The sequence below is a fragment of the Nannobrachium achirus genome (genome assembly GCF_963921795.1).
Source record: "Nannobrachium achirus genome assembly, chromosome: 8".
Taxonomy (NCBI): Eukaryota; Metazoa; Chordata; class Actinopteri; order Myctophiformes; family Myctophidae; genus Nannobrachium; species Nannobrachium achirus.
Window position 1 is genome coordinate 27,430,653 of NC_137817.1, and position 27,981 is coordinate 27,458,633.

The 27,981-nt window shown below is 41.5% G+C and overlaps 1 protein-coding gene across 1 annotated transcript in view; it reads left to right on the forward strand.

Moving 5' to 3' along the window:
• cadm2b (cell adhesion molecule 2b) overlaps positions 1-27,981 on the forward strand; it is a gene marked incomplete at both ends in the record, with an annotated part of 202,725 nt that overhangs the window by 139,732 nt on the left and 35,012 nt on the right. Inside the window, one exon of the mRNA XM_080730898.1 lies at positions 13,987-14,136. Within this exon, the coding sequence (XP_080587024.1) occupies positions 13,987-14,136 (150 nt within the window). The remainder of the gene's footprint in view (positions 1-13,986; positions 14,137-27,981) is intronic.

Below are 27,981 nucleotides of genomic sequence, written 5' to 3' on the forward strand. Positions count from 1 at the left end.
CATTCCCAAACATAAACATCGCGTTGCCCGCCGCGGTAACATGCGATCGTTATCGTATCGATCTCGCTATGAAACATCAGTAGCAGACATGTTACCGTATGTTCTGGTTGATTTAGTTTGTAGCGCACCTATTCTGCCTGCTTCTTTGGTTTGCAAGTAGCAAGCAACAGGCTAGCCACTATCCAGCCACATAACAACACTACGTCATTTGCTTTGCTACTGTTGTGATTGGTCAGGCGGTGAACCAATCGCAGAAGACTGCCTCTTTGGCAACGCCCATCCCAGAAACTGCTGTGGATGAAAGCACGTTCAGACTGAATAATGGAGTGAAACGAAATGTCAATTCAGGCTGAGTGTCAGGCTACATGAATGTTCTTCATAAGGATTATTACACATTATTGCTTTAACTATTGAAAAATAGCAGATATATACGTTTACAGTGCGGCACCGAGTGCCGCGTTGCAAGCTTGTAGATCTGCTATTTTTTAAGAATTGTGAAAATGTGTGCATCAGTTTTTTTAAACGTTTCCTGATGTATCCCATCTCAAAATATTTTGTTGGGCCCTAGTAACTCAGTCCCACTCCCCCCCCCCCCCCCCCCCCCGTGTGATGCCCCTGACACCATAGATCTGCATTATGATCTGTAATTATTTGTTGTCAAATGTGTTGACGGTTACTCGATATAATACCCTGTATCCATGTTATGATGAATACTGGGCATCATAATGATAAATTTAAGTAAATACATTATTAGTTTATTTCCAAATTATATCAGATCTATATATACATGACCCAGGTATTGATCATGGATCTGTGATCCAGTCATGGATGTAGATTTCCATTCATTTATGCCAGGCACGGTCAGCCGTCCAGTGCAACACGGTCGCCTTGGAAAACAACAGGAAGTGTGATCAAATAGAAAGCATTTTCTGGTTACTGCATTGTCTCTTTTTTCGCTTGAAATGTTTTCAAAAACATTCTTTTTTTATGACTCAGTGTTTAAAAAACATCCTTGAGAGAATTATTTTTAGCTGTAAATGGCATTGTGTATATGTGTACTGTACTGTTCATAACTGCCATATTGGATACAGCCAGTGGCGTCAGTTCAGAAAAAGCTAAGGTATTAGCAGCAGACATGATACATTTATTTTAAGTACATTTTATTTTTATCCCCGTTTCTATGGTTTCTTGGGCTGGATATGGCAGCCTGGAACGGTTTTTCCAGCTAAACTTGGCATGTTAGTAAACGTGCCACTATTAACAATAATGCATTGCTGTGCAGCTGACCTGTGGAACCTGGGAATATACCATTCTGTCAAGATGGGGAGAATACAAGTGTGGAGAATATAATCATAATACCTTGTTAAAGTGACCATTATGTTAAATGTTGCATTTGTAGTTATTTTACTGTAATTTAACAACATAATAACCAGCACAGATAGACAAAGAGACATTCATGGATTTATATTTAAAAGTCACCTTTATTTTCCCCCCTGGACCCAGGGTATGGCAGCTGCATACCCCTGCCATACCCAGTTGACGCCCCTGGATACAGCACAAAATCAAGCGCAGCCAGGTGCACTGAGCCTTTGATTAGACATACAGTAGGTCTGTTATTGAGCTCAGCGGTCATTTATCCAGAATTACATCTGAATTCAGTGAGAATCTGAATCAAGCATTCTACCAAGTCATTTAATAATCTGACATAGTGAATGAGCCATAGTGAATGTTCTGGACACTTTATTTTATACTGTGCGGCAATGAATAGTCATTGGCCATTTCTTGAGCTATTTATCTTTTTATTTTTTGTTATTTGTTTTATTTTTTACTCCTGCCTACAGTTTAAAGTTTATTCTGCACTGGTGTGCTTGAATGCTCTCTAACCATTCATCAAGACACTGCTTTCCATTATTTGGTGCAGTCAGCTGAAACTGAGAAAAGGCTCTCGGGTGGTATGGCTCATTCTTCCTCCACTAATTCTCTGTTTTCTTCAAAGATCTTATCATTTTCACCTCGATTCTCCCAATTGAGAAGATATGCATTATTCCTTTACATATCACACCTTAATTAATGTGATCTGTAATGTAATATTCCTGTCTTTAATGGATAGTTTGTGCATGCCACAATTTTCAGTATATCAAAGAGAACGCACAGATTTGCTCAATAGCAGGACGGTGTTGCATTGTCAACATTTATAGGCTAATTATTGTTTTCATGATCCCTTTAACTGAAGTTGAATGGTTTGACACATTCTTCATATACGGTAACTCACCATAGATACTCGGCTGAACTATAGGATGAATTAAATCAATACTCTTTCAGTATTAATATTGTCAGACTCCGGAGGGACTGAGCTGCATTCTGGTTCCAACATGGGGAGGGACCGGTTGAAATGAAACAGGTAGAATCAATGTACCGGTATACTCTTATGTCATCACCACCAATTGCATGCGTCCAGTTAAGTTCAACACACTGCATGTAAAATGTGTAAAAAAAAGAATACACACATCTACACTCTGCATCTGAATAACACTAGTGGTGGGTCTCTAAAGGAATGGCAGTGCTACAGTACTGTACTGTAAATCAGTCAAACACTTACCAAACAGGATATCTTGATGATTACTGGCTAGACTGCCATGTTTGCCATGACACTTATTGAGAATATAATACTCCCTGATTTTGGTGACTCCATAGCCCAGTGATATTCAAACAGCGGCCCGCTGCCCAAATCTTGCCCCTAGAACACAGGACATATTCCAATGTAAAATGAATGACCACTTTGAATGTTTTTCGCAACCGTTAACCAAAGCTTGTTAATGGTTGACCAACCGATAATCTGATAAGAATAAAATGTAGGCTACTTTTTAAAATGGAGAATTTTTGGGTGGGACTCACTCAGGGTTAACTAAGGGTTAATTAACACCCACCGCCTACTGCATTTGCAGTCAAGACACTGCTACAAAAACCCAAATGCGGGTGAATGTAATCTTTGGTGAATAAATTGTGGAGACCAAACACCACTCTGGGCCGTATGTTTCTTAATATAGTATTGTAGATCTGCTGCGTGTTGTTGTAGCATGTCTGGGGTAACTAGATTAAGCAGGGGCACACAAATTACTTGAAGTTGAGGGCCACAAGACGTGACAACAAAAATTAACAAAATGTTCATATAGTTAACCAAAACCAGAAACCTTTGAGGAATTTGTAACTTGTTGGTTAAAGCAGATATATTATGTAGTGTTCTGCTCACGTAAGCAGATTTTTGGTGATTGCTTATTTTTGTTTTTTTGTTTTTATTTTATTATATTCAGACGGCTAAAACAATGCTCCCTAAAGAAATCTCTTTGACCACCTTATACATGCATTATCATCCTTTGGGATGGGTCTGTTATCACCGTTGTCTTCCCTCAGTAGTCTGACTACCAGTTCCCAGGAGCTGGGAGACCCGTTATCAGCCTTGGTCTTATCATTGCAATGCGCATTCGCCAACACACGTTCAGAGGGGGAAAAAAAGTCCTACTCACGCTGGGATTCGAGACTACCAGGTTGGGAATTCTAGCCATGCGCTCTTACTGAGGACGCTACTGAGACGAAGGTGCCACCCCCGACATTTTAGTTTTACGGTTAGGTTTTAGGGTTAGGTTTAGGCATAATTTTACAGAGGTTAGGGTTAGTGTTTGGGTTAGGTTTAGGCATAGTTTTACTGAGGTTAGGGTTAGGTTTTGGTTTAGGCATAGTATTTTTCACCGCCGCGGTTTATGCCGTTACCGAGTTATGTGCCATTATGGACAGAATAGTAAATATTAAGCCCCCCCTAGTTCGCATGGTCCAAGTTAAAACCAAGCAAAAAAAAAAAAAAAAAAGTTGGCCAGCTGCCTGGTTAGCTCTACCAGTAGTGAGGGACGGTTAGCAGGTAATCCGACGGCCTGGGTTCGATTCTTGCTGAGAGAAAGACCAGTACATTATTCCTCTGAACGTGTGTTAGCGCATGAGCATTGCAATGACAAGACCAAGGGTGATAACAGGTCTCCCAGCTCCTGGGAGCTAGTAGCCAGACTACTGAGCCTTAGCTAAGGGATGACAACGGTGATAACAGACCCATCCCAAGGGATGACAACGGGGATATCGGCTGCTTTGACACTTCTAGGAGCCGCAGTCTTATCTGTGAGAAGCTCTGTCATTGGTCCAGAAAGTACAGCCTGCTCGTGATTAACCAATCAGCGTGCCTCTCGTTTGGATTGGCTAGACCTGTCTATCAATGCTTTTAGCCCCGGGTCGGCTGGTTCATGCACCAATGAGATGCTAGTGACAGAGCTTCTCTAACAGAATAGTTTTGGAGGCAAGACTGCAGCCCCTAGAAATGTCACAGAGACTAGATTTTTTTAGGGAGCATTGTTAGCCGTCTGAATATAATAAAAAAATATATATAATAATACAAATAATAAGCAGTCGCCTTTGTTCTGCTTATGTTAGCAGAAAACTACTTATATCAGCTTTAAAGGGTTTATTTATTATGCAATTCTTTTATGTTTTATTATTCTTTTATTATTTATGATCATGAGACCACCTCTTTAAGCCCGGCCAGTCTGTCATTCTTCCTGCTGCTCTTGCTCGGACTGTTGCTTGCGCTTGCTTGCCCCCACCGCCTCCCCAGCACCACCAGTAGAGGCTCTGCTAATTCTGTTCCCCATGGGGGGGTTGTTTATATATCTATATATCAGGGACTGCCCATAAGTCCTACATCTCATTAGTCCTACAGTACATCTCATTAGTCCTACTTGGTTAGGGTTAGGTTTAGGCATAGTTTTACTGAGGTTACGGTTAGGTTTAGGCATAGTTTTACTGAGGTTAGGGTTAGGTTCAGGTTTAGGTATAGTATTTTTCACCAGGTTAACATTCACCAGATTCAGACTAATGGGATGTAGGAACAATGAGATGTCGGACCAATGCCATATGGCACCCTATATATCTCCCTGCTCCTAATGGTTAATGATGTTCTTCTTCTGTGCTGCTGCTGAGCAGGGAGAAAAAGTAGCAGAGCCAAACGCCACATTAAATGTGACATACACACTTGTATATTCTCATTAATAATAAACATTGTTCAATATATCGTGAGTTACCTGACTGAACTGGTTTTAAGATGTATTTAAGTATCAAAAGTCAAAGTACAAGTATCAAAAGTTAAAGTATTATTAAAGACCTTTTCATGGTACAAAGAAACAAAACGGCCAGACATGTTGTCTACTTCTCACTACTTTCAGAATAATGTAGCTTTCAAGAGGTTCAGCAGTTTAAACATAAAAGAGCTCAACAGCGTGCATTCATTTTCATCAATCACATATCCATTTGTAGTGGCTTTCAAATCAATCAATTGGTTAGTTTTGAGTGGATTTTGTCCATCTTCTACATCTCCATCCACTTGTAGGTTTTACACCTCAGTAGTGCCCTGGGCTGAATGATGGTCTTAGGGTCAATTCACACTGTAATAAGGAGCCTAACTAATTTCGGTTCGGCAATGTCCAGACCCAAATATGGGTTTCCCCTCCCGGTTCGGGGGGGCGTCAACCGACTAAACTCGGCTCCACGGTGCTGCCGAAATGTTGTGACCTCCCGACTTAATTTCGGTACTCAGCGGTGTCTTCTCATTCATTCAGCCCGGCTCCAAGTTCATATGCTCGGCTGTGAAGCCAAGGAAACAGCGGTCGTTTGGGAGGGAGACACGCCGACTTCCAATGCTTGTGTGGCCGTGTATTGAGCGTCGCAGAGCGGATACATTGTCAGCTGGTTCTCGTTCTGGCTGGAGACGAGAATGATGGACTGTCTGGGAGGCGCTGCGCGCGGGACACACGACACACACACACACACACATTCATGGCTTTGCTGCGTGTATCGCTAACGCGTCGCCGACCGTTTTAAAGAGAAAAGAAAAGCTTAAACACAACTTTGCTAGTGTTCCGTGTTGATAGGTTTTCTACGACGAGTTGTGACTGTGTGATGACATGCATGCAGCAAGAGAGGCGGCACGTCTATAATGTGAGCTTGTAATGTTTTTGACAGAGCTGGAGCGTTTGTGAGTGTGAGTGAGAGAGAGAGAGAGAGAAGAGACCCCGTAACTGCTGCTGCCTGCTGGAGCTGCTACTCACTGGGCCTCCAGTCATTCAGCGTGCAGCGCGAGGGCCAGTCAGATATGTATCCGCCCTGCAAGGCTCATTCATCGGCCAAAACCGTTGTCATGCCACAGACCTACAATATTTACAAGCGACTTCGGCACTAGCCGTTAAGAAAGTATGGATGAACTCCCCCCGAACCTAAATAATTTCGGGTCGGGGAGCCCTCCCGAACCAAAATTAGTTAGGCTCCTTATTAGAGTGTGAAACGACCCTACTCTCCACTATTAATGACATGCCGGATGCTCAAAAAAAGCTAAAACTTGGTAAACACTTCACCTTGCCAGTCTGCATCCAATTCTCTTCTCACAAAGACACTTCCATGCCAGAGACCCGTGCATAGCACACTGAAATATCGTCTTCCTGTTTTCTTAATATCCAAATCAAAGCCTGTGCATTATTATTTATTATTATACTACCAGTAAGACCCCTAACGGCGAAAAGCAAGGTCGCACCATGTCTTGGCCATCTGGCCAAAGGGATTTCGTTCCCCTGGCATCACAGGGATCTCCATATAAGGCAATAAAAGGGATTTGGTTCCCCTGACATCACAGTGATTATATATTGGCATTCACAGATATGGGCTTAATATTGATGACATCAGGGATCTCCATATATGGGCATAAAAGGGTTTGGTTCCCCTGACATCACAGGGATCTCCATATCTCCATATATGGGCATAAAATGGTATGGGCATAAATGGATTTGGTTCCCCTGGCATCACAGGGATCTCCATATATGTCAATAAAAGGGATTTGGTTCCCATGACATCACAGCGATGACAGAGCGTGATGTCAGAGCATGAGAGTCAATCAACAAAAAAGACAAGCCTTACCCGTCCGGACAGACATGGACAATACAGTATGTGACGGTTCTGATTGTAAACCGGTCACAACAATTGTGACCCCCTGCCTAATCTGACTAATCTAGTTGAATACCCCTGCCATAGCCCTTCCTTTAGTCAAATGCCACCCTTAGGTCAAATGTCCACTTGCGTACAAGATATGTCAAAATCTAACAAGGGGATTGCAAGATAAACCATACTGATATTAGTGACCCCATGACCTTTCATCAAGTGCCTGTAAAATATAAAATCCAAACATTTTTGAGTGCATATATAATACTAGACCTTACCCGTTCGAAGATATGTGCTCCAAAATATGTGCAGAGTGTGGGTTGTGGGGAAAGTTACTGTAACTGGTGCGTGCGTGAGAATATGTGGGAGCATATGTGGGAGCATCATAATGTAAGGCATAATGTATGCGCTTGCTCCACATAGTTTTTTCATACCCGTTGGAAGATGAGAGAGAGAGAGAGAGAGAGAGAGAGAGAGAGAGAGAGAGAGAGAGTTTCATACCCGTTAGAGAGAGAGAGAGAGAGAGAGAGAGAGAGAGAGAGAGAGAGAGAGAGAGAGAGAGAGAGAGAGAGAGAGAGAGAGAGAGAGAGAGAGAGAGAGAGAGAGAGCACATTCCTAACTGTGAGAGAGAGAGGGGTGTGTGTGTGGGGCTCCGTCACCGTTGGTATAATGCTAATGGCCAATACCATGTGAACTTTGGGATCAGTTGCTGAAGCGAGTGAATAGATAAACGTAGATAAGCGTGAGCGTTAGAGCGTTAGAGCGTGAGTGAGTGAGTGAGTGAGTTTCTAAAATTATTATGTAGGATGCCCCCCACCAGGCATTCAAGAAATATCATATGTCATATCATATCATATCATATCATATCATATCATATCATATCATATCATATCATATCATCTCAGGTCTGATTTACAAAGAATAGAGGGTTTAAGTGGTTAACATTGCAGCATAGAAATATGACTGCAACAGTACATTCCTGCTGTGTGAGGCTCAGCAAGCAGAATGACTAATCTCATAGGAGCTGACATTGTGACTGATCGTACCTGAATGTGGTACTGTACATAATCTCCTAGCTCTGGATGATATTGCTAGATTCAGCATTCACTGGAGTGGGCACTTACACTCTTAGATCTCTGTGAGTGCCATTAGAAGCATTCTGGGAAGTGGTGGCACAGCCAAGCAATCAGTCTTAGCTTTAAGATATGGGCCCATACTAGGACAACTTTAGCAAAAATAGATTTTAAGAACTACAGCTTAAGTTCAGCTTTGTACATGTGGTTTGTAAATGAGATTTAGATTGTGTGAGTGAGTGAGTGAGTGAGTGAGTGAGTGAGCGAGTGAGCGAAAGAGCGAGCGAGTCCAGAGCTAATCCAGTAGGCCAAGGAAGACATCAAACTAACCATATGATGGCACTATACTAGCCTCCTTTACATTTTGGTATAACACTTGAATCTTAGGCCTCTAATAATCATTTTCTGCTATTTGTGACCGTCAGGTTGCATGTACTTTGAAAACCTGCAGCTCATGTCCGTCCGTTATTAGTAAGTGAGTGAGTGAGTGAGTTAGTCACGCTAGTAGCGCCACAGCTGTGGGCACTGGGCAATCACCGCCACGCCACGCGATAGGCAACGAGCCACACAGCTGCGGGCAATCAGCTTCCCACCGAGCACAAGACCCGATCTAGACGTCTGGCTATTTTAAGACCTCATTTCAACGGTCTATTTTTTTTTATTTTTAAACAATTCTAGCTGATTGAATTATATGCATTATTCCATACATGTTGCTTATAAAAAACAGCTTTAATTTGCACTCTTGATAGTCAAATATTGGACTAAATTATTTTTAAGAGGTATGGTCTTAAAATAGTCTGGTTAGTTTTAGCCATCATTTGACGTTTTCACTTGAACCATATATCAACGCTTGGATGAAAACCATTTTTAGACCATAACGTATTTTTTTCATTTTGATCAAGTTGTTCATTATCGGATGCTAACAGTATAGGTTGAAATGATTAGATCTCCCGGTTCAACCTTAATAGTTGTAGTTTGCATCCACTGAGCAGTTTTCTGGCTATTGCACGTCTTTTAGCCGTCTAAAAAGCTGGGCAATAAGTCATTTGAAAAATTCTAAAAGTGTAATAAATAACGACATATAATGCCGTGGTGCTGCTCGGGACAGCATTATACTTCTCTGAATTCATTCTGACAGCAACATACACAAACACACACAGCTCCCCCCAAACCCCTGCCCCCACCATTATTCAATGCTATTGATTAAATAAAATCATTTTAATAGCTATTCATGGAGTTAGTTTGCGTTATCCACAAACGATAAATTGCACTAACCCGAAATGAACTGTAGGGGGCAATATGTCAAATACTAATAGTGGTCCAGTGGTTAGTGTGTATGCCTCATTACCAAGGGGAGAGTGTTTTCTGCTGGTGTTTCAGTCCGAGTGTATCAAAGGGTGCGTTCGGAAATGCGCACCGGGTGTGTGCTCAGTAGGGGTGTAACGATTCATTTTAATAGCGATTCGATACATATCACGATACATGGTTGACGATACGATACATGGACGATATTGGTTCATTCATGGCGATACGATACGATTCGATTCAATTATTTAAAATCGATATAGTAACTATTTAGCAAAGAAATTAAATCTGTGTGAAAGGTGTGGATAGTGCAGGTTTTTAAGGGAAACATGAATTATTATGGATATAAATAAGTAAACACAGTGATTATCTGCCAAATACATGGTCATTGTATATTGACAAACCTGCACCTTGACATGAACCCAGAGATTACACACATTTATCGATAGACCAGTGTAGCTATATGGAAAGGAAAAGTAATTAAACCCCACCTTTTAATTTTTTCTTCTTAAAAATGCTAAATACAATGCACAAGTAGGTAGTATCGATACAATCGATTCTTTGCACTGCCGATTCGATACGATACAAAATAAAACAATACGATTCAATTTTAGCTGTTTTCATTTCGATCTACTTCGATTTTTTAAGTTAAAAACGATATTTCGATACAGTTACTATATCGTTACACCCCTAGTGCTCAGTGTAGTGAGTGCCTAAACCCAACCCCAATCCTAACCCTAACCTCAGTAAAACTATGCCTAAACTCAACCCTAACCCTAACCTTAACCTCAGTAAAACTATGCCTAAACCTAACCCTAACCCCTAACCCTAACCACACCCGGTGCGCATTTCCGAACGCACCCTTTGATACACTCGGACTGAAACACCAGCAGAAAACACTCTCCCCATTACCAAGACGTCCCGAGTTCAAACCCCGTCGGCTCCTGTGGCCAAATACTAACAACGCTTGAATGCATTACAAATTCGATCAGTTGCCGTGGTCCAGGTAGGGTACGGTTCTCAGAACCAAGAAATTGTGATTTTAAACCCTGCTGGCTGCCATCATTTTTCACTACTTTCGCCGGCCGCTAACGGATAAATGTAGCCGTGTAAATGACGTAGAAACAACGCCTGGTTCAAGTCAAGACGGTGAAAAAACTTTCACATTTAGACGCCCAGGAGACCACAATTAAACCAAACGTCAGGTTACGGCTAAGACGTAAAATGAACGTCATTTAACCCTCAAATTGCTCGGTGGGTCACACAAACTCACAGCTCTGCCTCCAACACCGTCCTAGAAAGCAGCAACAAAAGAAGATAATACACACCAGCCCTTACAGAGGCAGATGTGATCCACCATTAACGAGAGGTGGATCACGTTACCGCTGTGCATCGCCTCAAAAACGCCATGGTCAGTGGCCAAAGAAACAACAACAAGTGTGTTACGTATTTAGAAGCTCTGACCTGATGGTCCGCCATTTGCCATTAGGGCGTGTTACTTGTTTGTTTTTTCTGGAAAACACCTCCTCTAGCTTCTGTTCAAAACACACACAAATCATACACATTATCTCTGGAGCCATGTGATAAACATACAGCTATGATTAGTCATATTCCATAGCTACTGTATAAGTGTCTTCCAAAGTTAGCTGGAGGGGCCTATTGTACAAAGAATTACAGAAACTGAAACTCTGATCGACCCCAAATTTGAATCATGTAATGAGGGGCCTCTATAGAGTGTATGTCCAAAAGTACTTTCGAATGTGTTCCAATATATTTACCCCCGCAGCTTCCTGAGGTCATGACAGCTGCAACCCATGACTTACACAGTACAGTCATGGGTAGGAAACCCAGACTGTCGGAGATAGGCTCTTCGCAGAGTACTCTTTCTAGTTTGAATTAGCTCTTTTAGAAGAAAAATACGAAGAATCAAGATTTTATTTGTCATTCACTTGCCCTGCTGACAGCCCTTGGGAGGAATGATTTGGCAGACAACATTCAGATCCATTCATTGCTGTATGTGTCAAATGACTCTGTGAGTCATCACATATTGATTTTCCCTTTCCTATTGTATTTCATAGGCATCATTGCTGAGAGGAATGTAAACAGCAGTGCATAATATTTGGGATAGTGGTTGCTATGATCCTTTTATTGAAAATCCTTTCAGTTAGATCATCTGATTCAGATGCCTGAAACGTTGAATTGTTATATTGTGCAAGCGCAGATGGTGTTCGGGTCAGTCTCTCTTAGTTGGTACCACAGGCACAGACACGCAGGAATATCTGCAGACCGATAAGATCTTTTTCTGTTTCCAGTTGCATTCATTTATTTCCGTGTATCCATACACATGCAGCCCCATATCGATATGCTTCTTTTCAGATAACATCAGAGCACAGTCTCACCTGCAGTGCAATGAATGCCCTTGGAGCAATAGTGTTCAGTGCCTTGCTTGTGGGCCTTTCAGCAGTGCCCCTTATGTCTCCACAGACAGAGCAGTGAAAACAGGCAGCAAAATTGTATTTGAAGACATTCTCTCCTGATGCTCCTGTAGACAATGACACAACCAAACTGCAGGTGTGCATATTCAACATGATTTGTTGAGTTCCTGTAACAGCAATCATTCATTACACAGCACACCACCTCTAACCTCTGCACCCAGAAAAGATTGATTCAATGTATAACCATTTGTTTATTCCTGTTTTTAATGGATTTGTTTTTGTTTACTGGATGTACAGTACAGGACAAGTGGAGATGGTGGACATAGCACAAGAAACAAAAGTTGTAAATCAGGCTTGAATTTGCAACATCATTTTGCTCATTGTACCTGATTGATTTAATTAAGTATTTATTAGAAGGTTGCATAGGGGAAAGGTACAGTTTAATGACAGTACAGTTCACTGGTACAAGGTCAACTAAAAGGGAACTCAAGTAAGTCTTGCAGCTTATTTCCAAGGAGATCCTTCTCTTTAACTCATATAACATTGAATGACAGACAGAGAACACAGTACTATGCAGTAGATATCATCAGAAAAGAAAATCTGTTTTATCCGATAACAAAGTTTTGGAAGACTTGCCATTATGACATTTCTACTGTATGTCATGTATAACCAGGTTTACAGCATTGACCTCTGCTTACAATGGTCTCAAGCAGGATGGTGAAGGTGAATGAAGGTCTACAGACCTTTGGCTAGGCCCCCTTGATCCCCCTGTGAGCTGAACTAATGAAGCAGACAGCTGCTCCCTCAGTTCAAATGTCCCTGTGGTGAAGTGTACCTGAAAGAGGCGATGGCAATGTCACCTTCTTATTGGGACACACAAGGTGTACTGTAGGTACAAGCAGGACACCAAAGCAGGCCTGCACAATCTACTGTAGACAAGACACACATAAAGATCAACACATGGACAACAAAGCATTCCTAAGCTGAGACACTACGGTGTCTAACATCAACTAGGTTGTACAATTACAATCTACAATAAATTTTAGGCATTTAGCGGATGGTCTTATCCAGACTTACAGTACAACTAGAAAGATGCAATTGGAAATTGCAAGTGCGGTTGCCATGACTATATTCTGCAGCAAGCTAACTGTCATGTGAAGCTCGACAGATCCTCAAGCTGCTTCTTGATTGGCTAAGTGTTATCCAGAACATTAATGCTGCTTCCTGATTGGCTAAGTGTTATCCAGAGCATTAAAAAGTAACTTGGGCTAGAACTATAATGTGTGAACTAATAAGCAAGCATGGTAATCACATACATAGAATGCAGCGAGACAGCGTACGTATAGTGACTTAATAAACTAGGATCCCAGGCTGGTAAATCAACATTGAACATTGAAACTATATGATACAGGTAAACAATGTAAACACAAACATGTACAATATCTAAATTGCATTATTTACCTTCTGATTGTATAGCTGTTGATATCATTAAGGCAACAATGTAGTCAGGCTTGTTATATTTGTCTGCACTGCCTACACTCCTACAGACTCTTCTCAATAAGAGTATTGGTTCTAGAACACTGGCAGAATTCAATAAAACACATGGGGAATGGAAATGCTTCTGAAATGTAATTAGGGTACTTTGCCGCAGTACAAATGTGGAATAAGAAGGGAAAATCCAGCAAGGCTGGGTGATTTGGCCTTGTTTGAATGTCTGCAAACTGTGACGAGTGGAGCTGTATCTGGGTAGGGCAGCCACTTGGATCGAAGGCCCACCGTGCCTGGGATTATATGTCAATTTACCACCCAGCTGCAGCTGGAGTCTACGGCAGAACATGACGACCTCTAATTAGGCCACTGCTACCAATTAGTGCCCTGCATTAAGGCACAAGGAAAGCCCACTGTTCTCTGTGTAAAAGCCACTGTTTCCCTGCTCAAGGCTTTAGCCCACAGTGACCACGCTCACATTAGATAATCCTCAGTTTATTGTGATGCACTCAGGTCATCATTGTCTTGGGGAGATGCTTGTGGGTAATCCTTTATGGTGTTAAGTTTGAGAGTCATGCACAGTGAATGAAAAGACTGCAGTAATAGCTACAGCCTATTTTACGACTGGACTGTGACCTAAACTCTGTCTCATAATCTTGCAGGTAGCCAAGGTCAGTTCCCCACAACTCAGAATGTGACAGCGGTGGAGGGGGGCACTGCCAACATGACCTGTCGTGTGGATTTTAATGATAACACTTCCCTCCAGTGGTCAAACCCTGCACAACAGACCCTCTTCTTTGGGGATAAGAAAGGTGAGTAATATTCTGCAGATAATGGCTATCGTGACAAAAAGGATAAACTATACACAGTAAAGTCCTCAATGCTACTTTAACTCTAGTGTATGGGTCCATTTGGTTTCATGCAGTATGTACTCTCTCATAGTTAAATGAACACTCAGGATTTTAACGTGTGCTACAAAATTGAAGCCAGATTATATCACAACTGTGGTCCGCCTCATTAGTTTTATCTTCACATACTGCTAAAATACAGTTCCTTTCACTGACTTACTTATTTACTTACTTTCCTTCCACCTTCCACAGTGAGTTTATAATTTGAATGAAAACGGGACAGAAGGCGGAATAGGAGACAAACTCATTAGGCATATTGTACTGTCAGAGTTCAAATTAAATGATGGCCGTTTCCTAGTCTTGAGGTGACAAATCAACCAAGATAGAATGTTTTAGAGCTGAGCTATTCATGCTACACTGAATGTTTTGTTTATAATGTCATGCTTGTGGATAGTGGAGTGATTCGGCTTAATTAGCGTCTACTGCCCTACATTTGTACACCAGTTTGTCTTTCATACTGTAGGAAAAAACATTGTTGCTGCAAGTGCAACTCTATGAAATAGAACTTGAGACAGAAATTATTATTATTATTGCGACCGTACCGGTAGGTCGCAGATTAGTATGTGAACGGTCACAGCTTGTCCGTATGTATGTATGTATCTCTGTCTATAACGCCTGACACTGTGGTTCTATGGGTTTGTCGCTCTGACATGACGCTCTGGCTCACTGTGATGTCACACTAACAGAAACCCTTTTATGCCCATATATGGAGTTCCCTGATGTCATCAATATTAAGCCCATATCTAACAGGACTTCATATGGGAATGCCCATATATGGAGGCCACATCGGCCACATACCACGCTAATACCACGTTCTACAGACAGGGATCTCCATGTATGGGCATAAAAGGGTATGATCAGGGTGTGTTCTAGACTTTTTTTGAGGGCATACTATAATCTATGATCCGCGGCTATTCGTGTGGCCAGCGTTCATAATGCCTATCAGATACGCTACTTTGAAAGGTTCACAAGGGCTTACCCTTATTGATAATAATAATAATAATAATAATGTGCGTCCCCTTCAGTTATTTTTCGGGGTATTGACCAAATACATTTGCATATACCTGGAATTTGTCCTCTGCATTTAACCCATCCTAACTATTAGGATCAGCAGGCAACACTTGAACAGCACCCAGGGAGCAGTTAGGGTTCATTGTCGTGCTCAAGGACACTTGGTCCAAGAGGTGTTGGGAACCTTCCGGTTCCCAAACGTCCGTTCTACCTCCTGAGCCACTGGCACCAGATGACAATTAGAATTATGTTCTCACTAGCCAAATCCAATTTAAAGGTGACAAAAGTCTGCAGTTGATAAATTGGAATTTGACTTTTCTTGAAGGTGATAGCAGCGTTCATCTTTGTGCTTGTTATTATCCATTTAATTTATTCTGTGGCTGCTAATTCAATATCATTGCTTCAGTGGTAGAAAATGAGCCTTCTTTAGAATAACTATTGATAATAGAGAACTGTTTAATAATGGAGGGAATGAGGCTCACACGCCTCACAGTCTAATTTGAACTAGTACATTTCCTCACAGGTGACTGAGTTTTGTAATAAAGGTCTAAAGTGTTTCATGAGATTAAACACCAAATTCAAATAAATGAAAGTGAATGAATCTAACATTCAGTTAGATTCAGTTAACATATAGTTCAATAATATTTTTTTGTTTTTGTCGCATTCCTAAGACAAAAAAATTTGATTATAGTATTTATCCCCATTGATTCCGGATGGGGACCCGAATGCATGGCCCAGGTTGGAGACCCAAATGAATGGCAGTGGATGGGGAAACCGTCAGGTTCTTTTCTGTCTCAGGAAAGCGACTATAATCTATATAATTTTCTCTTTACCTTCTACTTATTACTGCTGTTATGCTTATTTAATCCTTTCTTATTGTTATTGCTGCTACAAACAAAACCTATGAATTCTACTCTTGGGTACTCATATAGTCTACAACCTGTAACAATACAAGTCTTGAATCTTAAAATCTTGATAAGTTTGAAACCTTTATCGCAATGCAACATCAGGAATGCTGATGGTACAGAGTAGGAAGGCGTTGGCGGATAAACTGGTGAGAGTGCACTGCTACGGCTGCATTGCCCTGCAGGGGCAGCCATTTGTAATGCATGACAGAAGCCTTATCCTGGGCAATGCAGATGACAAAATGAATGTACTCCGCTCAGTAGAGGTTGCCCCGGCTAAGTGTGGGAATACTTCCCCTGCCATCTCTTTTTAAACAGCGAGATGAAAAGCTTTATTGGCACAACTAATACAATGCCCACGAGGCCTACTGGCAGAAATGGAAGGCGTGGAACAACGCTGTTTCATGCACGGGAGAAGGGGGCGGGCTGCCTGAGACGAAATCTCTGCTGTGCCAAATCAGCAGTTTAATTGCTTGGCATAGGGCTGTGTGACTGTCCCTCTCTCGTTTACTTTCCTGCAGGAGTCAGTGAAATATGTTGGACTCAACCTTATGCTAGCTTACAGTCAATCAACTAACTGCAGATGGGAAGGGCTTTAGACAGGCTGTTCTCTCCCTCTGCTCTGACAAATGGTTGCTCATACAGTACAACCCTGTTTTAACTCGTCAGTGGTGGAAAGTACCTACTGTATGCGTATTATTTACTATTTTGAGGTAACCCTGGCCTATATTGTAGACTTGGGCTATTCGAAAATAGCCAAAGGATCAAGGAAAGCTGCTTTTACTTTTGGTGCTTTAAGTCAGGGGTTCTCAAACTTTTTTATACCACAACCCCATATTATGAGGGGAATTCTTTTCTTATTCATTGCCTTATTGATGGTAAAAAAATATATCTATCTTTTTGGGCCTTTTTCTAACTATTGATTGACAGTAGATGTACAATAGACTGACAGGAAATGGGGAGAGAAATGGGGGGGTGACGCGCAATTTGCAATCGCACATGAGTTCTGGGAGGAGCCTTTAATTTTCACCTCCGTCGGCAGGTTAGCTACTCGCCCCCTCGGCAGGTTAGCTACTCACCCCCGTCGACAGGTTAGCTACTCACCAGCGTCGGCAGGTTAGCTACTCACCAGCGTCGGCAGGTTAGCTACTCTCCAGCGTCGGCAGGTTAGCTACTCACCAGCGTCGGCAGGTTAGCTACTCACCAGCGTCGGCAGGTTAGCTACTCACCTGTGTCGGCAGGTTAGCTACTCACCAGCGTCGGCACGTTAGTTAATAACCAGCGTTAGTTTCACTGAGGTTAGGGTTAGGTTTAGGTGGTCGCACCTCTGCGCGGTCCAAGCAAACAAAAAGGAGCGCTCCCTAGCTCCGGTTCAGGCTCCGTTCAGCCAATCAAAAGCTTCCGTGGGCGGGGTTTGCCCAGAACTCATGTGCGTTTCCAAATGACGCGGGAGGTGACACGCAGGAAAGGTCATCGGGATCGGGACTCGAACTTGCTGGATTAGCTGCCTAGGTTCCTAGACTGCTACGCCAGCCTTCTGGGCCATGGTACTTAAAGTGATCCCTTGCTAATAAGACAAATATGCCTTAATACATTATAATTGTCCTCTATAATTACAATGTAAAATTAAAAACACCTTAAATATTTTATTTCTTCTAGAAATAGCTAATCTTTCACTCAATAGGGGAAATGCCTGTCGCAAGTTGATGATGTCATAAATGTAATTTGTGATCTATCCCTATGGAATTTATGGAATGCATGTGCAAATAAAAACAAACGTAATACTTCCTATGGTTAATATGAGCATCAAATCAATATTTCGAATGTGTTTGTGGTTTATTTTGCACATGCATGCCATAAATTAGACCACACATAACATTTATGACATCATCAACTTGCGACAGGCATTTCCCCTATTGACTGTAAGATTAGCTATTTCTAGAAGAAATAAAATATTTTAGATGTTTTTAATTTTACATTGTAGTTATAGAGGACAGTTATAATGTATTAAGGCATATTTGTCGTATTAGCCAGGGATCACTTTAAAAGAAATGTTTGAAAAAGTCTGAGTACTTCTTCCACCACTGATAGGCTACATACAGTAGACACTAGAACTTGTTGTTTCCTGTGGATTTACAAGACTCACAGATCTTCATATAAAACTTTCTTTGAGGTTGCTAGTGTGGCTTCTGAGAAATATAGATGTTTTTTGTGCATCTGATGTTTGAATGCATCTTTTGCACTCCTCATACTCATACTGCACATCTCCCTGCTCCCTTTCTCTCCCTCTGTTCTCCACTCCTCTGCCTCCAATTCCCTTGGGTTTCAGTGACAGCGTGACCACGTGTCACTGTCGAATGTACTGTTGCATTTTCTTGAAACCCATATTTCCCATATTGTTTCAAGCCCTGTCTTTTCACTACGTTGATTTTGTCACTCTCCTCATGCATTTCAAAGGAATTCAGTTAGATTTGTGTTTTTTTAACAGACACACTGTAAATAAACACAGTAAGAATATATCTGCTCTACTTTCCTCATTTAGAAGAAGAAAGTGCCAGTTTTTGATGTGGTTCAGTCCTTCAGACAGTCCTTGCTGTTCCATATTAAAGATAAGGACAGTAGTCTGATGTCAGGAGTTTGAAAATAAAATAATAAAGAAGAAAACTGCTATCAAAATGACCTATTCAGTGTGAGTGGACTAGTTATAAAAGGAATTAGAAACATCAACCTTCTGTGTCATATCAGTTTTAGTTCATATAGCTGCTAGGGGAAGTACTGCAAGACTAAATCTGATCATTGCCCTGACTATAATTCGTTCTATTTAAATTCTGGTCTGTCTTGTAAGAAAATGAAAACGTCCCAAAGACTTGCAATTACAATCACGTATAAGAAGGCATGTCTGTCTGCACAAAGATAGTATTTCAAAGACACTGAATAACTACACTCAAGCAGCAATAGTGGTCTGAAAAGCATCGACTTTAAGTATATCTTGTTGTCTATGTCCTGTAATAACAGTCATAAATCCTATAAGGACAATTTTGAGCATTGCATTTAAGATGATTAATTTAAATAACTAAATACGGTATATCATATGCACAGAAACCCTAATTTAGTTTTGTCAACACTAACGCTAGTACAACTAGTAATACTGAATATCTTACAATACAAGCTGTGACCTGTAGCTTGTCTTTGATATTGTGTGTGTGTGTGTGTGTGTGTGTGTGTGTGTGTGTGTGTGTGTGTGTGTGTGTGTGTGTGTGTGTGTGTGTGTGTGTGTGTGTGTGTGTGTGTGTGTGCGTGCGTGCGTGCGTGCGTGCGTGCGGGCTCTATATGAGCCTGATACTGTACTATCCAGTTTCCAGTGTTTCTAACATAATATGCAGTACAGTGTGTGTACATAATTCTGTATATTTCTCCAATCTATATCTCACTGGGTCCTTCAAGCTTAGACTTTGAACTGTCAAATGTACAACATTCTGTAACAGTGAAAATCATGACAGCTTTATGTTCTATTTCCTTCCTTGTATGAATATTATGCATTGATGGCATGTGGCACTACAATTCATCTATTCATTGATGGTAAAATGGGAACAGCTACATTTGATAATGAGTTTTCTGTACCAAGCAGAAAACATGCAGGTCAGCAATCCATGGATGTCATAACACAGGAAATGTATAAATTGTTGCCTGGAAAAATGAGTTGTGCATTGAAACTCCCACTAGCATGTTAACACATTGGCCGCCATTTTAACATTGACTGTATGGCTCTCCTGCCATTTTGTTTAATAAAAAAATTTATATATTTTTTTTATATTGACATTTTTCCTAAATTCTGTGTTTTTTCGACAATGTCTTAGAGTACCTGAAAAGAAAGAAGACAACCTCTAGTCTCACCAAAAAATAAAAAAATAAAATAAAAAGCTTTTTTTTCTATAGTTGCAGCCATCTCAAAATAGCCATTTTTGACCAAAATCCAGCTCTAATTGATAAAACTGGAGATATTGACCTTTTTGTGATCGATCGCTTTTCAAGTGGATAATTCAGTTGATATTTGTATTTATGGCGTCAGGCACTTATCAGATAAGTTTACTAGTGTAATAAGTGTAATTGTGTAATAGGGCAATAACTGGAATAGTGTAATAGGGCTGTAATAGGTCACCTCTTGCCCTTAGGGCGTCATACTGACTTCACACAGCATTCAAGTGTTTTATTTTGCACAGATCACATTTTCACACACACACACACACACACACACACACACACACACACACACACACACACACACACACACACACACACTTATAACGTATAACTTTATATAAGGCAAGGCCTATGTGTATAACTGTAAATATGTTCCCCATATTCAACTGTTTTTATTTATTTGTGGCACTTGCTTTGGCGATGTAAACGTAGCCTATGTTTTCTCATGCCAATAACGTTCCTTTGAATTGAATCGCTCTCATGCTCTGTTGATGTGCGCAAACTGCTGGCTGGCCTCAGTGGCAGTGGCGTCAGTTCAGAAAAAGGTAAGGTATGGCAACATGACTAGACACCAGTCATGTTGCCATACCTTAGCAACAGGCACGATGAAAAGTACATTTTTATTATTTCCCCCTGTAGCCAAGGTATGGCAGCTGCATACCCCTGCCATACCCAATTGACGCCCCTGCTCAGTGGCCTGGTAGAGAACTGATAGGAATCAAGTTACTCTGCTTGTTGCTGATCCGGCCTGGGTCTATACCGGATGCGGAAACGTGTCTTGCATGCATGTGAGTGTTACATAACCGGATACAGTAGGCGGGCTTTAGAGCGGAACAGACTGCAGCGATCACATACGCCCAGTGGTGATATTGCCTCAGGCGCGAGCTCGTTTCCTTCCTTCACGGCTTCAGGCTGCAAGGACTTGTTGGCACGCCTCAAACACGCGCACATGCGCGATTGCGCGTGCACGCCATAGGGACGCACGCAGGAGCATATCAGCCAAGTGAGCAGGAAGAGTCTTCTAGCCTAGGTAAACTAACTGTTACAGTTAGTTTAGGTTAGGAGGATGGAAACAACAGTAACTTACTGACAATGACGATCGCCGTGTTTTCGTTTCTTCCCTGTTGGATTCCACTGTCGCGACGCGTTGTAGATCTGCTATTTTCACTCCTTTTTTTTTGTTCCACCGCTGGGAGTTTGGACGCGACCCTTTCCTGATAACTGGAATATAATACACCTAGAACAACTCCTCCATCAGGCTCCATGGTCGCGCTTGGATGCGAGGCGTTGTGTGCTTGCAGATCTGCTATTTTCACCAGTTTTGTTACATACCGATGGAAGTTATATGGACGCAACACGTTGCTTTTCTTCAGACAATGGTCGCCTGATTGAGGACTCCGCCGGGGGGGGGGGGGGGGGGGGGATATTTTCTCCTCTCCACTCCCGTAGCAGGGCTTGAAGATCGGTTGGTGGTGACTGGACCGGCCGACTGCATCTTGTCCAGTAGGTGATTGTGTTGTTTGTAACCTCGGCCTCGCCTCACCAGGCTTTCTATACGTTGTGTTTGTACACTTTGTAGTGGGCTGAGTGAGGATCTGTTCCAACTGGGTGTCGGTGCTGGGCCCTGGGTACAAGGATTCACTGCGGGCCCCCCATGAATTTTCTACATAGGGGGATTTAAAAAATAGATATATACAAGCTCACAGCATGGCACCGAGTGTCGCGCTGCAAGCTTGTAGATCTGCTATTTTTCAATAGCAAAAGTATAAAATAATGAAGCCCCTTCCACCTTGGGCCCTAGTAACTCAGACTCGTCCCACTTTTCCCTTGTGACGCTCCTGCTGATCTGATCTTCTGATCTTCGTTGTTGTCTGGCTGCCTGGGACATAATATTTTGTTGTCGAGACTTTGGGGGTTATGATGAAGCTGTGTGTTGTTGGCCAATGAGGCAGGTCATGGCTTTCCAAGTGAACATTTTACTGGATTTTGTTTGATTTGTGCAAAATGGTCTCAGATCCAGCTGCTCCGTTGTCGCTTCTGCCAGCCCCTTCACCAGGCATGTACACACATAGACATCAAAGGGGGCTTGAGCCCCTGCCCCTGAGGGCTGCATTCAATAGAATTGTCCACCAAAAGGCCCCTTTAGAAATGTCAGCCCCTGCCTCTCTAAATATTCTCTGCACATCCCTGCCCCACATCCCTTTACATGCGTGTGGCCAGTGTGCCGCTGATTGCACTCTGCGGGCTGCGCTCTGCCACGCTAAATGCATTCACTGTGGTTTATTGGGAGTTTTATTCATTTCTATTGAGATTTATACGTTATTACACTCTTGTTTTCAAACACACTTACTGTGATGAGTGATATCTTTGGTTCGTTATATGACTGAAAGCTCAAACTTTTTCACGGGCTACAGAATAATGTAATTAAACATTACATTATATAAAAGCAAATTCTCGGGACTATCGGGCCTGGCGGGGAGCGACATTGGAATTTTCTCGTGACTATCGGGGGAGGCGGCCAATGAGTTAAGAGAATATATTTCCAGCCAATGTATTGAGGATATCTTATGCCGTGACACTGTAGCAGTACTACTGGTCGTATTATTCAACAGAGATATGATATTCTCTTCTAATATGAAAAGCCAAAGAATTATGTATACATTCTGCGCATCAATAAAATGCCAGCATTCTTTAAACTCGAAGGGAACTATACTGTATGTGCAGCAGTACTCTCATCCTCTCCCATAAGAGGCTCAGTCCAACCTTGTGGAGATCTAAACTGAGTGTTAACCTTGCTGGAATTCCTAAGCTGATCCATATGGGTTGGACTGTCTCTGCACATTTTGTCTGAGCTGAACACTGGCCTCCTCTCATAACATGCCAACTGGCTCCCTGGCACACTCCTCCTCATGCATTATGTATCTCAGAGACTTAGTTGATTGTTGCCACCTCAGTGGCATTAGCCTGTACACTATGGCTGAGGGGAGGTAGTCAGGCATGCCGATCCCCCTGCTCTCCAACCCCAGACCTGATAGGAAGGAGATAGATTGCTTAAAGAGCCAGGCTAACACATCATTAATACATTAGGCCAATTAGCTGAGATTGTTGAAGGGGGGCGACCGTGTGGTGGTGGACTGTTGCTATGCTGAAATCGATGTAGGACATACTGTATGTCTTTTGTAGAATTATCTTCTGCATATGATCCCAGGTATGAATTATTATTATTGAACTCAACAAATGGAGAGCACGCCTGTCCTTTGCTGTCTTCATTATATTTTACTTCCCTTTTGGCTTCAGTGGAAAAGGGGATACAAACCTTTAAGTAGTGATGTTGGAGGGAGGGAATAATAATGAGATTCCAAGTGGCAGTTATGTAGAATAGAAGAGAATCTTCTGTAATATCTAGCAGTATGTCGTACATGAATTATTCAGTTAATGGGAATCTATTGTATGTCAAATGTAGATGGTATGAATGGTTTCTTTTGATGTGTGTAGTAGATAAGAAAGAAGCCATTGTAAATTCTACACCAATGTGCCATATTCATCTCCATTGCATCTCCAAAATGTTTATAGTTCATAATTCATGCTGTTTAATAGAGACATTCAGCCAAGATGGTAAAGGTCACAAAGCAAAATTGGTCTTAATTGGCTTGTAGTAATCAAAATGCTGTTATGTACTAAATGAATGCGCTAATGTGAGCATTGAAACATTCATTAGGTCAGGAGAATGAAGGATAATTACCAAGGATGCAATTACTGCACTGAGTAGTACCAATGAAATCACATTTGCATCATCATTGTAGTAAACACACAACATTTGAAGGTGAATATATTGCAAGTGATTGCAGCAAGCAAGCAAGTTGCCTTGGCTTGTTTTGAAGGATTTGGAAATTCCATCTCTCCCGGTTTCTCTTTCCCCTTCAGTATCAATGTGCCAAGAACTTTCATTTTGACTAAAAAGCTAAAAGAATCAGCTTGACGTTAAGGGACTAACTCTTTGAAACAGTCAGACATCATGTGTGGCCACTGGCTGACAGTTAGGATGATTCCTTGCACCGCCCTTGTAGCTCCTCGGAAGAAAAAAAAAGTTCAGTAAATTTATGCAGATGATACAACGAGTTCAAAACATCTTCTGTCAGTACCAGATTATGAATAGTGTTTACTTTACTGATACTGTGGACAGATTGAGAGCAAGTTATGGTTGCCTTCTCTTCATTTCTGATAAATGTGAGTGCTTGAAGTGTTGTGCCTTTATCAAACGCAGCTTGATAGAGACAAAACCTTTCTCTCTCTGTGTTTCTCTAAAAGTAAAGTCCTGACTTCTTTACTCTCCAGTGCCTCCCAACAATCATCTTTCTATTCAGAAACGAAATGTTCAAACAAGTTTTCCAAGGCTGCAGCCACATCTGTTGTCTTTCTTCTGCAAATAATGGCTTTTAAGTGCACAGCATCACCTTCAGCTGAATTTCTCTGAAAAGCATACAGTATTTATAATCATGACATTTGCACTTTGTTGCACTTTACATAATATTTAATGGTACTTTATCCTCTTTTATACTGCACTATTCCGTAGGTTTACTAATGCCTTTTTTTAAGTATGTTTTTTGAGATGTGCTACCTATGAATTGGTGTAGGGCTTAAACAAAATATTACTGGCAGTGATAGCCGAGTGGATAAGGTGTGTACCATTTAAGCTCTGATGCATGTCTGTGAGACGCAGGTTTGATTTCCATGCCTGGTGGACCTTTGCTGACACTCCCTGTTTCCTGTCTTTCTAACCCCCCCCCCCCCCCCCCCCCCCGCGCACACACACGCACGCGCACGCTCACACGCTCACACACACACACACACACACACACACACACACACACACACACACACACACACACACACACACACACACACACACACACACACACACACACACATATATACTGCGCTTCAATCCTTGCCTATTGAAAACTTTCTCGCTGAGATGTGAATGGGAGAAATGTCATTCTGTGGCATTATTTAACACTTGAGGATGGATTGTTGCCTAGCTGCAGGCACATTCCTCTTCCTTGCCCTCCCTCAGGCACTGAAAGCTAGTCCAATCTGAGTAGCATCTGCTCTGTGGGATCTTTGAGGGCGCAGGCAGAAACAATGGCCCTCTGGAACAAGGCCCTATCCTGCTCTTAATTGCATCCGCATCATGTGTGGGGAAGCAGCCCCTTGCTTGCATCACTTGGCCTGGAACATAGCCAGATTCACCCACACAGTCACTGAGCAGGCATAGCCAGCAGCAACACACACTCTAATTGCAGAGACTATGGAGCCCCTGGCTTGACTGCCAGGCAGGGAAGAACCAGGACCGCTGGTGGAACAATTACAATGTTTAGGTACTTTTACTTTAGTCGAGTGTTTCCATTTTTTGATTCTTTATACTTTACACTATACAAGTTACTTTGCAGATTTAGATTGTCAATACAAAACATACATTAAACACTTTAATGTATGTCCATTTTATACTTAGGCTATTCATAAATAGCCGTTCTACAAGTTCACAACGCGTCGCATCGTGACAAGTTATGAGCTTGTAGATGTTCTCCCCTAAAAGAATTTGGGTCACATTTTGAAAAAAATGTTATACTTTTACTTTTGGTACTTTAAGGGTTGAAGACAATACTTTTGTGCTTTTTGATTACAGGATTTTTTACTTCTAACAAAGTATTTTTTTCATTGTAGTATTGCTACTTTTACTTACAGTAAGTAAAACACCAGAGTACTTCTTCCAGCCATGGCCAGGACACTGTCACTACTGTACCATTGCTCTCACTGCACATTCTATCGTTGTCCATCTCTGTAAGCTCAGCGTCATGGCCCTTACACATCCAACACTTAATAGATAGACATAGATAAAATAACCCTTCCTATATGAAGTGTCCAAAACCACTCCTCAGTGTTAGTATCGTGTAGAAACCTTGTACCTTGTATTCAAATGTTTATGTATTTGCATAAGTGAATGCCCTACTTCATCATACTGTACAAGAGTGTCGCACAAGTAGAGAAAATAGCAGATCTACAAGCTCACAACATCTTCACTGTTTTACTTTCTTTTTTTTTATAAAAAAAAGTTTTGGACATACAAGGTTTCCACCTGACAGTGACAAAACATCAGTTAACATGTGTCTGCTGCTCAGTGAAGGGCGGCAGTGAGTGCCATGTAATATCCACAGCCCCTGCTTCTGTTCTTCGGTTCTAAAGACAAGAGCTAGCTGTCAGTCTGCCAACTGTTGTAATATTCAAAGGAGTAAAGGAAGAAAGCCTTGCACGGCGATCTGACATATGGCTGTCTTATTGCTGGCCAATATTGACAAATCAAATGTCATATCTTTTACCTAATACTTCGATATGGATATAATGTTATATTGATATTCGGGGAATGACAAGTAAAATATATTTACAAATATTGAGAAACAATCGAAAGAGGTAGAGAGGCATTGTTGTACATTTCTACAAGTCTCATTGTCTAAAATGTTATCATTTTACTGTATTGCTGCCTGACCAGGTACATTTAACATTACATTTCAATTAGAAATCTGAATTAGAATCTGTTAATTTGTATTGGTTTATCACCTACAACAAACTTTATTCAGATTCAGATAGATTCATTGAACTTGATTGTCACATCTCACAAGTGTGAGTCAAATTCTTTGTCGTACAAGCTCCCAACATTTCAAGAAAGCGTTAAAGAATAGAGAAGGAAATAAACAAGATGTCAACTATTCATCATAGGAGAAGAATGCAATACGCTGCATGTTTAAAACATGTATGGCAATACAATGAGGCACAGTCTCTTGTGCATGGTTAGAATGAAGCAATGAAATTAGTCAGAAATGCTTCTAGTGCAAGTAGAGACATTGCAGTAAGTAAAATTGTAGCAGAATGGAATCACAGTCTTGTGCAGGTGAGACATCACTTTAGCAGCAGATATCAGACATGTCAGTGTAATACTGTAGTATGTGACAGTGCTAATGCAGCACTAGTGGAGTGCAACCACAGTCATACAGTATATACGCGCAAATCCTATGTGGTGGCCTGTGTCGTCAAAGCAGCATGGAGACAGAGCTTAGTGCTTGTTCAGCAGTGGTTGGTGGATTGCTTCTACAAGCTAAATATGATATTATGATCGAAATACCAGATGATAGTCTCGCATCACAAAATCAATAAGATATAAATATATTATTAGCACTGTTGTGCCTTTAAGAATCTTGATAACTTTTGATTCAACGTGTCCGCAGACTCTTGATTCAGACAGACAACATATGGTTCTTTGAGTCAACCTCAGAATGGCTCTCTACTGACATGGTCTGTGATGCAAAGGAGTGGCAGGGAGACAAGGCAAACATCATTTTACATCAGTGGGCAACAGGGGCGTCACAAGGGGGGGAGGGGGGGAAGTGGGACAGAGTTACTAGGCCCAAGGTGGAGGGGGCCTTAATTATTTTATACTTTAGCTATTGAAAAATAACGGATATACAAGCTCACAGCGAGATTGTAGATCTGCTATTTTTGAAAAGTCGTGAAAAGGTGTGCAAATCTTTGAAACAACTCAAATTTTGCATCTGGGTGGTCCCTGGAACAAAATATTTTTAGATGGGGGTCCGTGGCCAAATATATTTTGGGGATCCTTCACATGAAAAGGTTTGAGCACCACATAGAAACATAGGTTTTACAAAAAAAAAATATATATATATATATATCTATACTATAATTTTGCGAATGTCTGAGTGAGTGAGTGAGTGAGTGAGTGAGTGATTGAGTGTCTGTCTGTCACAGCGTTTCTCCTCGGTGGCTGGAGCAATTGATCTGA